The sequence below is a fragment of the Rhamphochromis sp. 'chilingali' genome (genome assembly GCF_963969265.1).
Source record: "Rhamphochromis sp. 'chilingali' genome assembly, chromosome: 14".
Lineage (NCBI taxonomy): Eukaryota > Metazoa > Chordata > Actinopteri > Cichliformes > Cichlidae > Rhamphochromis > Rhamphochromis sp. 'chilingali'.
In genome coordinates this window covers 37,335,827-37,351,458 of record NC_137941.1, presented here as the reverse complement: position 1 = coordinate 37,351,458, position 15,632 = coordinate 37,335,827, and the positions used below count along the sequence as shown (strand labels likewise).

Below are 15,632 nucleotides of genomic sequence, written 5' to 3'. Positions count from 1 at the left end.
TGTGATGTGCAGGTGTAATGCCAGGCAGTGAATATCTGTACTTTTAACCTGTAACCAACCAAAGGACCTCCTTGTTTGTGAGTTTACTGGTCATCACATTATCTACAGTAAGGTATCTTATGTTCGGCTACAGCAGCACAGGACCGTACAAACAGAGAGCCGTGTACCTCTGTGTTGGGATGACCTCGACCGGCTCCTTCTGCTGGGGGCGTCACTTGCTGGCCGTCTGGGTCAGCGCACAGAACGCTGTCCAGCGAGTCCATGGAAGAAGCCGAGTTAACGGAAACTCCGGATGCTGAGGTGATGGAGGAGCGTGACGAGTGGACAATCGAACGTGCCTAAAGTGGCAAACCAGAAGACATAAGAAGGAGCAGAGAGGCCCTGTCATCGTCAGACCAGCTGGACACAAACGCTGGACAAGCCCGTAGAGATAATACGCTAATGAGCTTAAAACGCTGAGATGATGTGCTCAGACAGCAGTTTGCTGTTTAACTACTAACAAGCTGCTAGCTGCTCGTCTCAGAGTGTCTTTAAACACTAACCCTGAGCACAAGTCAGCACTTATGTTTACTCATGCTTTGCAGTGTGAGGTAGACCCAGTCCAGCCTGCAAGTAACCACGGCGAGCATTTCAAACAGACTGTGGTCACTGCAAACGAATCAACGTCTCTAAAGATCAGTCTACAAGTAAATGACTTGATGGGCTATTTAAATACTGAGAGTCACAGTGGTTTCTAATTCAAAACACTGAAAAGAAGAACGAAGGCCGTCCCGGGAATGTGTCTGCTATAAAAAAGGTTTAGGTACCCATGAAACGAGCGTTCATCCAACTACAGTCTCTGTGTAACAGAACTCTTGATGACAGACACTGTAAGCAGCACCGCTGTGTAACTGTTGCTTTGCTTTCATTAAACATACAAATATCTTTTATTTTATATGACACGGCTCCACGTAACCACAGCCAGGACACAGAAACCGAGTCGACGGGACTCGAGTTCCTCCTATAAAGCCTGCAGAACAGTGCAGAGCCATCGCGCTCACATCTGAGACCGATGACCAGTTCACTGAGCTGACTCCATCCTCCTGCTGCCGCTTTACTTCTGTCTTTCTCGTTTCTTTTGTTGCCTTTGTAACGCTGATGTTGTGATGAAGCACAAGCTCTGCTCTCACCTCGTGTTCGCTGACCGTGCCGACCGATCCCGTGCGTCGATGCTGCCTCTGAGAGGATCCGGGCCTTCGCATCGTGGCTGAGGATGCGAAGGAGGAGGCTGAGCTAAGAGAGTGGGAGGAGGTCTGACGAGCAGCTTCGTCCATACTGAGCGAAGCCTGAAGGAGACACAAACAGAAGAAATGAGAGGACAGACCGAGTACGTCTGCAGGAAGGGAGCACTTTGGTGGTGCTGTGGATGTGTCATCACTGACAGGTGATGCAGGTGGTGCTTGATGAATCCGCCCTTAAAGTTTTACCCACTAATATCAGGGCTGTGTCACATCTTATTGTATCCTCAGGGCATCCAGGTGTGTATCCAGGACTGTCTTATGTTCAGGCCTAACATCTGCACACGCAAAAAACTAACTAGGAAGCATTTGGAGACCGACCCCCCCCCCAGAAAAGCAGGAAAGGCCTTTATTTGCTGGTCAGTCACACGTCTGGCTTATCACGCTAAAGAGGAAACAGCGCTAACATCCTTAACTGGTCCAAGTGCTGGTTGGAACCTGAACCCTGAGCTGTGTTAAAGGCCACGGGAATGAAGGGAGTGGCAAAGATGACGTTCATGGCAGCACAGCGAACATGAAAGATGGATGTGGTCACTGTGACGCCACCTGTGGGTTCTGAAGCATCAACATGTCCACAGCCATGTTATTTTTTTGGAGCTCGAGGTGACCGAGGTGACAGTGGAGACAACCAAGCTGGCAGCTCGGGTACAAGCTGCATCAGCCTGCAGCTACAGCTGTCCATCACATCAGCCACGAGCATCCAAATGTTGGGAAGCTGACACAGTCCACAGAGACCAGCCTTACATCTGTCGCAGGCTGCACACGTCTTTATCTGTGCTGTGAAGTTTGTGTGTTAAACTGTTGCACTGTGATGTCTGTGATACGACTATGACAGGAACAAACAGAAGAACGTGACCACAGCTCAGAGAAACAGGGCTCAGCCTCCAGCTGCCCTCCCCTCACTCTCTCTGCATCAAGTTAGGGTTGAGTTGAGTCCCAACACTTCTTTGTAATAAAATCAAATGTGTACTTTTTACTGTTACCTTCTCCAGCTGGGCTGTGATGTCATCCAGACTGAAGTTAGAAGCCAGGGCTGGTCTCCCCTGCTGCCCAGCAGGAGCTCTGATGGTGCCGGCCGGTGACGCCCTGGTGCTGCTGCTGCTGCTGCTCGCCCCACTGCTGCCACCCCCACCGCTAACACTGTTACTACCACTGCCGGCAGCACCGCTGCTGCCCCCTGCTGGCTGCTGCCTGCTGCTGCGCCCAGCTGGGGGCTTCTGGCGAACCTGGAGAGACGAGAAAAAAGAAAGCGTTAGCGTAAGAGGCGCAGTCGGTAAACGTACAGCCAGCGACAAGAGGGACGATTGTGCGTACCTTGGTATCGGTTATGCCCAGACGGGCCATGCTACCAGAGCTGTTTGGTTTGGCGTTGACGGTGCTGAGTTCCTGTTCGATGGAGCAGAGGTCGGCCATGAGAGCATCCAGATCCACATTCTCCCTCTGATTCAAGGCCTCTGCAGAGACAGAAGGATGTGAGGCAGGAACAAAGAGGAGCAAGCAGGCATGGCTGAACAAGAACAGAGAAAGGTCAGCGACCTGTACGCAGAAGGCCGTTCATTATAGACTAGAATGACAACACGCTTTATGGTAACTGAAAATGTACCGACAGAGTTTATCTTTCACCAAACATCAGGGCAAATACATACGACAGAGAAAAGCACTTTTTTATTATGCTTTTAAAATGCAGATGAGCGAGCTGCTGAAACGTTTTACAGACGCACACTTGCTGATGATGTGTGTACGTCTGATTAGGACTTGGTTGTTATTTAATTGCTAAGGAAACAGTAAGGTGTGGGCTGCATCGTCCTGTGGGGGAAAAAGGAAAACAGGGAGAATAAAAATAAAATGTCTGACCGTTGATGTTATACATGGAGAATCTGTAGGAGAAGTTGGCTATGTTGGTCTCCTGTCTGAGCGGAGGCTTCTCCTGAGGTGGCCGTTCTGAGCGACCGTCATCCAGGCTCTGGATTGGCAGGCGAAGCAGAAAGGAGAGTGTTTACATGCAGCTGCATTTCTAACACAGATAAGCACGGACTGTTCATGCTCTGTGTACCTGTGTCAGCTTGTCCAGCTCTCCCAGCCAGGCACCAAACATCTTATCCAGGTCCTGGTCCTCCTTGTCACTGTCCTCCTCCTCCTCCTCCTCTCTGACCTCCACCTCCTCATCTGACAACTGATCCATCTGAGGATAAGAAGAGTCATGCTCATTAATGCTGCACCTGTGATCTCTGTGCTCCATCTGGTGGTCAATAGTGTGTACTACACCCTTCTTAAACCCTGTCTGAAGCTTGTTGTGTGAAAGCTGCAAATTCAGTGCAAGTGGTTAACGTGTAATAAATCGACGGGCAGCAGGAATCCGGCTTCAGTCCAGCTGGATTCAGTAGACAGGATGGACTCTGACGTCCCTGAGACGTTCATCGTTTCCTTTGGGATTTTCCAACAATTCAAATGCACATTAGAAGCTGCTCAGAATATATTTGTAGTCTGATAATCTCTCAGATTGGAATTATTAAAATGTCTCAGGAAATAATCCCTGCCCCAGCACGCCTTTAATAAGCCCAAATGATGGTTAGTGACCCTCTTACAGATAACCAGTAACTGGACTAAAGTTTAAATGATGAGGCTATAAGACGAGTGTGAGCCAGTAAGAACTGCAGTCAGCTGTTACACTGTTTGGTCCTTTGACCTTCAGTCTCTGTTGTGCCCATCTTGATATGTTTGACATTGTGGTCAAAAACAACATTTTCTATAAATTACTTAAAGAGATCTGTTTAATTTCTCGACCCCTTTGAATCTTATTCACAGGAAGAGTTGGAGCGGTTTGTTTCCACAGAACTAAAGAGTCCGAAGCCAGAAATGAAAATACCGGGGAAAGGTTAAGAGAGATTAACTGTCTGTGTCCCCAGACAGAGAGCGAGGGAGCGTTGCTTTGATTAACGTCTCTCAGAGTTATTTAAATATACTGAGAAACAGATCAGAGACACGCAGCAGCTGTTAAATACTTTGCTGACAACCAGCAGCAAACACATCTTATTGTAATGAAACCAATGCTCCAACGGTTTATCAAAGTAAAACCATGACCTGCAACCAAACATCGCTTTAGTCATCAGGCTAATTCCAACTACAAGCTCATTTCTTTGGTAAATAAAAATACTGCTGACAACAGTTTAGCTGAATGAATCGCTTAACTTTGAAGACTATTCTAAGAAATAATTGCTTTTATTCGCCAGAGTTACACAAGTATCATTTATGTCAGAAGCTAATAGTCAGAAGATAGCTAGCATAAAAACACAGTACCAATATTAGAAAGGTATCATGACACATTAAAATAATCATACCTTGTTTTATTTGCACTGACACTCACGACACCCATATTAACACAGCATATACAGAATATGGGAAAGCCCTCAGACCATGAATACAACTAACCTAGCATCTCATGGTGGACCCGCTAACGTCAAAGACTGTCTGGCTACATGATGTGATATCAACCCAGTGCAGGAAAAACTGGAAAGTTGTGTAAAATGAAAAGAGACATAGAAAGAAATGATTTGCAGCTCTCAAAAACCCACATTTATTTCATAAAACAACAGCGGAAATGTTCAAACTGACATGTTTTATTATTTCATTGAAAATATGATGATTTTGAAGTCGGCTCAAAAAAAGTTTGGAATGAAGCATAAGGACGGAAAGTAAGTGGTGCTGAAATCAGCTGGAGGAACATTTGTCTCGATCGTGGCTCAAGAGTTGGGAGTTCGTCTTGTAATCGGAAGGTTGCCGGTTCGAGCCCCGGCTCAGACAGTCTCGGTCGTTGTGTCCTTGGGCGAGACACTTCACCCGTTGCCTACTGGTGTTGGTCAGAGGGCCCGGTGGCGCCAGTGTCCGGCAGCCTCGCCTCTGTCAGTGCGCCCCAGGGTGGCTGTGGCTACAATGTAGCTGCCATCACCAGTGTGTGAATGTGTGTGTGAATGGGTGGATGACTGAATGTGTAAAGCGCTTTGGGGTCCTTAGGGACTAGTAAGACGCTATACAGGCCATTTACCATTTTGTATGTAACTGTAACTGGTCACACGTCAGCAGCACGACTGGGTTTCATCGACTACATAATATGCTCAGTGCGGCGAATCTGAAAAAATCTTTGTGTGGAAGACACGAGGCCTAAACTCCATATTGGATGTGGATGATCTTTGGTCCTTCTGGCAGCACTGCATTAAAACATGATTCAATCATAGAATCATTGCATGGGCTCAGACTTCCAGACATCTGTGAACACAGGTCATCGTGCCATCCATGAGTGGAGGTCAAATGTCTGTCATACAAAGAAGAGCCTGATCCAGAAATCCTTTTATCAGGGCCAATGCTCGTTTAAGGTGGACCAGAGAAAAGCAGAAAACTGCTCTGAGGTCAGACAAATCAAAATTTAAAATTCTTTTCAGAAAAAAAAAAAAACACGAATGCTGTGTCCTCCGGACTAAAGAGGAGCGGGACCGTCGGGATTGTCATCAGCCTCAGGTCTGATAGTACGGGGGGTGCATCAGTAGATTTTAGAGCAACACATGCTCAGACAACATTTTATTCAGGGAAGCTCATGAATATTTCAGCAAGAGAAACTTCAAACTGCATCTACAAGCTGCTTTGAAACCCACTGCCACCCTAACTGCTGTTCAGCTGTTCTCCCCACCTCTGGCATGTATGCATGCAGAAGGAGTCACTCTCTCCCTACATCACACTTCTAAGACCAGCTCATAGCAGGGCAGAAGGCCACAGAGAAGATCAACACACGCAAACATAAAGCGCCTTGAGACGACTGTTGTAAATTGAACATCAATGCAAAGGAAAACAGTCTTATTTTGACTGTAGGGATCTCGACTCTGCCGTTTCTAACGTCACACTGAAGGTAAATGAAATCATCATAGTTGATATTACACACTATTCTTTTCTTTTCCAGTACATGTGAAAAAACTGTCTTTTGGTAAAGATTAGCTGTGAAGTGAAGCTGCACATACAGCTCATCGAGTTGTACTCAACAGTGACAGTGTTGCAGGCCTCCTATAAGCAGCTCCTCCAGCTCTCCACCCAGACAACCCCACAGTGCTGCCCAGGGCACAGTATGCTATTCCTGGAGCGCTGCTTACTCGTCACCACTCTGCCCCCTTTATGGAGATACATAGCCAACCAACACACACACACACACACACACACACACACACACACACACACACACACACACACACACACACACACACACACACACACACACACACACACACACACACACACGGGTATGAGGAGCGCTGCTACAATTAGATCCCTGTGGTTAGCAAGGTCTGTCATTTAGACAAGTGTGTGTGTGTGTGTGTGTGTGTGTGTGTGTGGTTTGGGGCTGCTGAGGGACCAGAGGAGCGCTGTGAAAGCTCTCACAGCTGCACTCTTCTGCAACAATCTGCTGTTTCCATGCAGCCAAAGGTTGGACAGTCTCCTCTCATCAGGTCTGACTCAGCTTGGGTTCAGCTTATCTGATGCTCTGACATCTGGTCACTGCACCACATATTTTAAATGGAGGAAGAAGACGTAAGACCACACTGTCACACAACGCTGTTGCCGTACATTGAAACTGCGTCAGGATAGTTTTAAGGATGAATCATCAGGTATTTCTGCACAAAGAGTTCATTCGTCTAAAAATAAGCCTGGAATCAATATCAAAAGTCTTAAATGTGCTGTTACAATTATTTTTCTCTGACACTCAAAAACTGATTCAGGGTCCACTGGTGAGTCAACGGCGTCACACCAATTAGAATATTAGTTACAAAGCTACCAGGCAGACTGTCACCGTGCTTCATGTTCATCTTTACAATGCTAGTAGAGAACAGTTGCATGTACAAAGCACTTATTTGACCACCATGTGTGTCGGCCTCTTTCCGGAGAGTCTCCAAACTCATTCTGGGATCAGCGGACACGAGCACGTCCCTGCTGGATGTTAGCTTAGCTTCACACCAGGAGCAGCAGGCTGAGGAGCTGTGTCAGGCTACTGGTCGCCCACTATGGCTCGTTCTGGCAGCACCGTTTGTGTCAGCCGGTGATCAGCTGATCACGGGGCCGGGTTTAAAAGAGAGACGCCACCCACCTGTTCGCCGCTCAGACATTGTTCTCTTCATGTCAGGAGCTCCGAAATTTTGCCGATGTCAGTCTCCGCCTGATTCAGCAACCGTGAGTGTTTTTCCCTTCGATCCTTTTTCTCATCGCTCTCGCTCTCCGTCTGTAACGCCAGTTCTGAAGCCACGCTTCGTGCACTGATCGTTACTAGAATAACTGCGTGTCTGTTCCAACCCACTGCTAGTCTTCGCCATGTTTGGGTCTAGCCAGCCCGCCACACGGGCACGCCGAACTACTGTGTGTAATTCGCCCGATCGTGACAGTTTGTAAAAAGCAAAAGGAAACCACTGAGTAAATACATATATGAATAAAGATAATAATAAAGAAATGGTGACCAGAGGGTCCGTGTGAAGCCTGATTCAGAGTCCATTGGTGAGTCAACGGCGTCGTTGCCATTCTTGCTCATGCTGGTGCTTTTGTCTTCATTACTCTGTGGCTCTTTTCCTGTGTCGGCTGATAGAAACAATAAAAACCTGATATTTTTCCCCTCGAGTATTTCGGTGGCAAACATATTTGTCCCTCAAGTTTCTCACTCCAGAAATGTGCTGACATTTCTCGATCCTATGACTCTTTATCCTGAGACAGTGATCATTATTCTCTCACAGATCAGTCTGAACTGAGATGGAAACACCTGACGTGTGACATGATGTCAGGTAAGGCCGTGGGGTCTCAGAGGGGCTTGCAGGCGTAGCCTGGGCTTATCTCACTTGTTTTCAGTTCGTTTTGTACATTTTAGTCATCGTTGCTTCGGTTCTTGCTTCTGACCAGTTGTTAGCCAGTGAGTCAGCAGATTCACAGTGACATCACAAAATCTGGCTTTAAAAACGCCAAAATCAAAACACCAGTGTCCTGCTGTGCACCAGTACAGTAGGAGACTGGGACTGATTTAAAACAGCAAACGGCTGGTGCCTTTACTTTTTTAAATATCTGTCATCACATCATGAAGGAGGTATGACTGCACTGCACGGCTACATGTAAGTGTCGTGTAAAAAGATGAGAGAGCACGATGTCAGCGTCCAGCTTGGCTGTACTCTCTCCACCCTCCAGCATCGGCATGCTGTCAAGTGCACCTTCAGGTGGAGCCTTAAAAACAGCTCTGAGTCAAACAGCTGAGACAGCAACTCATTGTGATGGGCTGTAAGTGTGTGTGTGTGAGTGTTTGTGTGAGTGTGTCTGTGTGTGTGTCCAAAGTAAACAGTAATTACTGTGCTGCTGTAGCCACACTCCTCCTGTGTGTCACAATGAAACCATGCAATCATCCCCCATCCTCCCTTCTTCATGTCTCTCCCTCGTTTATTGTCCCCCTCCTCCCTCGCTCCCCCATCCTCTCCCACTTGTCTGTTACAATTTAGAGGGAGTGAGACAGTGTTTCTCGATATCCTGTAGAGACGACAGCGCCCTCACATGAGCAGGACGTCACTACAGTGTGAACGTTGCGCTGTTACACGATGCATGCACAGCTCAGCATGCACAGCTCAGCATGCAGGCAGGTGTCTAAGCACACTGGTGCTGAGAACGCTGCTCACCCTGAGTTGTCTCTAACGAGGAACTGTGCCCGTTCTTATTATAACTGTACTTACTCACAGAGAGTTGCTATTTCAAAGCTAATGCTAGCTAGAATCCACTAGTCTGTATCGACCTTCTGGCTCTCAGCACAACGCAGACCAACAAAGTGTCTTCATGAAGACAGAAAGCAGAAAGCTGCATGGGATCATTCAGCATATTAGCGAGCTGAGGTCAGCCATGTTGGCTTTGCGTTCAGCGCTGAATCCTACTGCACGTCTTTGGCCGCAATAAAACTGACATTTTTTAATTTTTTGGACATTTAGACAAAAGATGCTGTGAGATGAGACGGACAGCACAACGACCTCTGAGAGCTTTTATCTTGTTTCCAGCAAACTCCAACGACGCCACGCCCTGTAACCAGCTGGCAAACACTACAAATCATTACAGACGGGAGGGGCCTAAACCTCTCGCCCACAGCGTTAAATAACAGACGAGAGCAGAAAGATGACTTCCTAACGCTAACATAGACAGCCCCTCCCAGACCTGAAACTGTAGAGCCAGTGTTCAGGCTTGTATGTCTGAGGATACAAAGGCCCATCTCCCTCTAGGACGCAGCAGGGCGGCCTCAGACAGCGAATGTCAGGCTCCTTCTGGACGTCTGCTTGCCCTCCAGTTTTCTGTGATTGAATTGCACTATGCAGCAACAATGCAGAGTCTGAGTGCTCTTAACAAACTCATAAGCACACTAGGACTAAAGAGACGAAAGGAAAGGAGAAGGAGGGAAAAAGGTGAGGACACCAGAAGGATACAGGAGAGGCAGAGAGAAAGGGAACAAGTGGAGAACGACACAAAGTGAGAAGAGATAAGTGGAAATGAGGCAAGGAGGAAGGAGACAAGGAAATGAGTGAAGAGGAGGTGAGTAAACAGGGGAATGACAAAAGGAAACTGAAAGTGAAAAAAGGAGAAAAAGAAATGAAATGAAGAGAGCGATGAGAGGAGACGAGTTCAAAAGGAGGGAAGAGGAGACAGAGGGTTCCAGTCCTTCATGACTTCACCAACAGCTCCTGTCTTAGTGCCCTTGAGCAAAATGCTGCATCTGTACTGGCCAGTTCCAACTGTGGCAGCGCAACAACTGGTCTGCTGCCATAACAGAGCAACAACAGAAAAGCCTTTACAGACCCCTCCAGCTCCAGTGCATTCAATGTGGCTCGTTCCCACGGCTCTATATCAGGACATCAAACACACACACACACGCACACTCACAGAGGACGGTATTTTTAGGCCTGCTTGTTGGGTTTGTTGGGTTTCTGTGAAGCGAAGCTATAAATCAGGTCCAGAGAAACGCAGCAGTGAGTAAATCCGGGTGGGACTCGTTCCTCTGTGGTGCTTGCTGATTGTGCACTCACACTAAAAGGCTCCCTCAACAGCTTCAAACGCACAGCGCTGTCTAATTACCACACTTACAAGCACAGTTCACTTTTTCTTGAGATATTTCAGTCAGGGCCGGGTCGGTCCAGAGAAGATGCACATCTGAAACTGCGGTCCCCGGACCTCCAGCGGTCCGCGAGTCATAGCTTGTGCATCATCCAGGGTTGAGCCAATTAGGACACTGGACAAATATTTTAATCAAGCAATGCAAAAACCAAACCAGCTAAAATTAGAAACAGTTACCTCGAGTTTTGCTTCCATCAGAACGATGATTGAAGAGTTTTATCAGCGGGGCGGGTGGTCCTAGGAAAGTCTTTATCCCCAGTAAGGGGTCCCTGGGCTAGGGTAGCTTAAATAGTTCACCCTATACAAGAGCTTCCAGTTTGATGGGTTTGATCATGGACAAATGCAAACGGTATTACTAAAGTCTAGAGTCAAAGCTGATTCAAAGCAAACAGAGGTGATGCTTCCGTCTCAAATCCAGGATCTTTGAGCAGATTTGTTCGAGTCATGTTTTCGGGATGTCTCTTCCTCACTTCCTCTCTTAACTTTGCCCCTAACATTTCTGCCAAAGAGGATCGTGCTGACGATGAGATCAGTGTGAATGATTTTACACTGTGTGTGTGTGTGTCAGAGTCTAACGCTGGTTCTGTAGTGAGGCTCTCCCACAATGCTGCCTTCATATGACAGACGTGTATACTGGGAGTCTCCCAGTTTGTCTAACATGGAAACCAGCCATGTTTCAGCTGTGAGTTAGCATCATTTACTACAGTGAAGGTTAAATACGAGGCATCGGGCACAGCTGTGAGTCAGACTGATGCGAGCCAGGCTTCCTGTGGTCCACACACGTTTACCCCAGAGTGTGGTGAAGGATGCTTTCTGTTTACTCTGGTTCTATGTGCATCGTTGTGATGGTGCCAGAGTCGTCTGCAGCTCTGCTAACAGCACAGGAAGCACACTCAGAGTCATTAGTTCACAACACTCAGCAGCGCGGTGAGGCGACATGATGATTATTAGCCTCGCTCTCCTTTCAAAAGCTCCCTCACAGCTCGGAGGTCATTTTAAAACTCGCTACCATGACATGTAAACAAATATCTAATCAACAAACGGCAGCAGCTCAGGCATCGTTGTTGGTGTCAGATGGTCTGAGATTTCAGGTCCCTCGTTAGCACCACAGGGCAGAGGAGACTTGGTAGACAGGTCTGAGCTAAAAGGAAGTAACTTTAACACTCAGTACGACCACAGCATGAAGAAGAGCCTCTCTGCATGCGCAACACGTCCACACCACACTCACAGCTAAAAATTCACAGACTCACCAAAACTGGACAACAGAAGATTGAAAATGTTTCCTGGTGTGATGCGTCTGAATTTCTGCTGTGACATTTGTCCAGTAAGACCAGCATGGACTCATCCCGTCCATGCTGCTGGTGGTGTGGGGATGTCGTCGATGGCCACGTCCACCCACAGACACACGTCGTTTTTCTATCGATCCAGCTAATATTATTAGATAAGACGTTTTCGTTGCTATGCAGACGACACCAGCTGCTATCTGGATGAGGCCGAGGGGTTTCTGACACAACCCCAGAAGGGAATCTGTGTCTCCAGCTGCAATCGAACAAGCGAATACGTTCACCTCTACACCAGTGGCTCCCCAGTTTCCTACTTTAACCTCTGCTCACCTCTTGGACTCTCATCTCATCCGGACTCTGACCTGAATAAATACAAACTGAGTTACAAATGTTAGAAACAATAAAACAGCTGGTGTGAGCAGCTTTGATCAGGGTGTATTTGTAGGTTAAACCAAATGACTAGTATGTAGGGTTTTTTTTAACAATGAAATTAGTTTTTTATTTCAGTTTCAGCAGGAAAGGCCATCCGTCCATCAGGGGGACGTTCTGTCACCGATGTCATTCGCCTCATTCAGCCATCTTTAACTTTGTTACATCATCACCAGCTCAAACAGGATGCAGGAAATTACCCCGAAAGACCAAAAAGGCCATCCTGTACTTCCTGTGCTTTGTAAAAAGGTCACTAATAATATAACACACATTGTTTGATTCTCTTAGCAACGTACAAAAGCAACAGCAGATTACATCAGCAGATTTCACGTAAATACAGTTTCCAGAGTGTAATTTCTGCACAGCACAGGTTTAGCTCATATCACACAGGAAGAAGGACGGTGGGAGGCAGAGGAAGCAGAGGACGAGCGGGGGGGCCGCCTGCTGATCCAGCACAATGATATCACTTCCCCCGAGACCCGCAGCAGGCATTACATCATTTCCTTTCTGTTTCCCTGCTTCGTATCGACACCTGCTTCTGTTTCTCAAGGAAGGGAGATGAGATGAATCCGGAGAAAGAGTGGGAGGTGGAGAGAGCGAGTGCTGTGCTGCTGCAGCCTTTCTGCTGGCTTACACTGCGTATCACAGCCAGAGACACATGTTACGCAGTGGCCACTGTGTCTGCAGGTGTCGTGCTGGAGGACAAACCCTGTGTCACAGAAACAGAGACAAGCAAACGGACACGTGTGCGCATGTGTGTGGTGGAAATGATGGTGAGCGTCCGAACCTCAAGACCCAGCAGATCCCCAACAGGGCTCAGCTGCAGCCATGTAACATGATACTGCACACACACACACACACACACACACACGCACGCACGCACGCGCATGCACACACACACACGCACATGCACGCACGCGCACGCACACACACACACGCACGCACGCACGCACGCGCATGCACACACGCACGCACGCGCACGCACACACACACGCACGCACGCACGCACGCAAACACACACACGCACATGCGCGCACACACACACACGCACACACATGCACACACATGCACATGCACGCACACACACGCACGCACACACACGCACACACACGCACACACGCACACACACGCACACACACACACACACACACACGCACGCACACACACACACACGCGCACATGCACACACGCACATGCGCGCATGCACACACACACGCACGCACGCACACACACGCACACACACGCACACACACGCACACAAAGAACAAATGAGATCTATTTTTGCTCCCATAGAAACAAACAGGAGGCAGCAGGAAGTTGATTCTACTGTACGACTGAGTAAGTGCACACTCGCTGCCCTGAGTAATTCGCCTGCACACAAGCAGGCTGAAAGCTGAGGTGAGAATACAGGCACAGTGACACTACAACAACATGACCAACACAGACAACCCGACCCTGCAAAGACACAAAGCTGTGTTCCTGTAGTTTATCGTTTTTGGCTTAAAGAACTCACAACAGGACGAAAACATGAAAAACCTTTTACTCTTGCATGCTTTCACCCACCGTATGTGGAGTTTGTACGTCAGACACCACGTGGTGAGACAACCGTTATAGTTCCACTTGTTATATTCAGGATGTTGTAGGTCTTCACCTGTGCTCTGATGAACCTGCATGCAGCTGAATATTATCCAGTTAAATGTTGTGCTGGGTGCTGTTCCCACATCTCTGCTACCTTTGAGTTTTGTAAATATTTGTGGTTTGAAAAACAAAAAAAGAGGAGAATTTAAAAACCCGCCTTTAGTTACAGCATTCACAAGATTTCCTAACAACTTGACTTCTGCCCTTGACTTTGAAAGATTTGTATTAGTTATGGAGTGACTTTAAAAATCCTGCGTGCATATGAGCTGAGCCTGTAGAAGATGACATGCAGAGCTTTTCTAACGTTTGATCATGTGATCGGTCACAGCTGCCTGATGTTTGTAAACAGTCATCACACGGGCACCGGTGTGGTCTCATCTGTTCTCACAGAGCGCACAGATGCATATACTCCCAGTGCACTGGGATTCATACTTTACATACGCTAGTTCACATCTATATTAAAAAGAATTGAAATAAACACTATTGATCTAACTTCACTCATGTATTTTGACACAAACCACTCCCTCACAACCACACACTGTGTGTGGGTCATACCACACTTTGATATGTCACCAGTGTGGTACACATGTGTGTGCAGCAGTGGGTTCATTTAGACTTGTGTGAAACTAAAGATATCAGAGCAGCAGCCTCATAATGAACACGCTGTGTGATCTCAGGGCTCCTAAACCGCACGCACACACACACACACACACACACACACACACACACACACACACACACACACACACACACACACACACACCTCATGCTCTAGGAGGAGTTCACAGATTTATACCACCAGCTAGGGCTGTTCGATACAACGATATATATCAGATGACGATATAAAAACATCGTTTGATTTCACACTATCGTTTGTTTCGTGGTGTCGCAAAATAAACTGTTTACAGCAATATGTTTTCATGTTCTGATGTCACTGTAGTTATTATTAATTTCTTAAAGTTCTCTCTTTCTCCTATATTTAATATAACCACACTACGGACGGACGAGCGCCTGTTTTTATGCAACAATGGCGGTAAAACCATCGCATGTCCACTTCCAGAATAAAGCTCAAGATCCTGTTGAGACTTTTCAAAATAAACTGAATCACGTGAAAGAGCAGATTATTTACAGATGAGAAGCAAAAGAGAGCCGCCAGGTGCTAAAAAATAAAAATAAAGACTCCAACATTAGAACAGGCTTTTCCCCGCAGCACGCCGTGTAATAAATATAAAGAAACCGTTACAGCTTCTGTCTAAAAATGTATCGTTTCATGCATCAGTTAAAACACTCGACTCCAGCTACACGACGCCCAGCTGGAAACACTTCACGCAAGTCGAGCTGCCCGAGATTCACAGAACTTACAGAAAATGTTACATTTTTGTGATTTATATTGTTATCGGACGATAGATGTTTTATATCGGGAGATGAGATTCTGGTCACAGCCCTGCCACCAGCACTCAGAACTGGCTGTGGGTGAAGGCTGGAGCCACTCACTACAGAGCTGTTCAGTTGTCCACAGAGCTCACAGTGGAGTCTACTCTCCTGGAGTACTCAAAGCAGGTGTGGGACTGCTGTTCCCTTTTTTATTTTGGAAATCACGACAGAACTTTGCACCATCAGTTGGACGCCACCCACTTACCCTTAACACAAATTTTAAGATCAACTATGAGACTGCAGTTCAAAGACTTTTGGACATGTGACAGAAACAGAGAGGAGTACTTTGGGCTGCTCCCTCACTCACGAGGGGCTGCACAGTTTTTTATCCTTCCTGATGAAACAGGGTCTGAACTGGAGCTGGTGTACATGTGTGGAGCAGCACTCTACAGAGGCAGCAGGCAGAGGGGAGTCTGTC

General features: G+C 47.2%; 1 protein-coding gene across 3 annotated transcripts in view; it reads right to left on the bottom strand.

The window, feature by feature from the left end:
- LOC308409651 (ras-associated and pleckstrin homology domains-containing protein 1-like) overlaps positions 1 to 15,632 on the bottom strand; it is a 78,357-nt gene that overhangs the window by 27,027 nt on the left and 35,698 nt on the right. For all 3 annotated transcript variants that reach the window (XM_080902555.1, XM_080902557.1, XM_080902556.1), the window contains 6 exons: positions 3,331 to 3,459; positions 3,132 to 3,240; positions 2,592 to 2,731; positions 2,261 to 2,503; positions 1,170 to 1,325; positions 168 to 338 (listed from right to left, as the gene is read on the bottom strand). In XM_080902555.1, the coding sequence (XP_080758681.1) occupies positions 168 to 338; positions 1,170 to 1,325; positions 2,261 to 2,503; positions 2,592 to 2,731; positions 3,132 to 3,240; positions 3,331 to 3,459 (948 nt within the window). The remainder of the gene's footprint in view (positions 1 to 167; positions 339 to 1,169; positions 1,326 to 2,260; positions 2,504 to 2,591; positions 2,732 to 3,131; positions 3,241 to 3,330; positions 3,460 to 15,632) is intronic.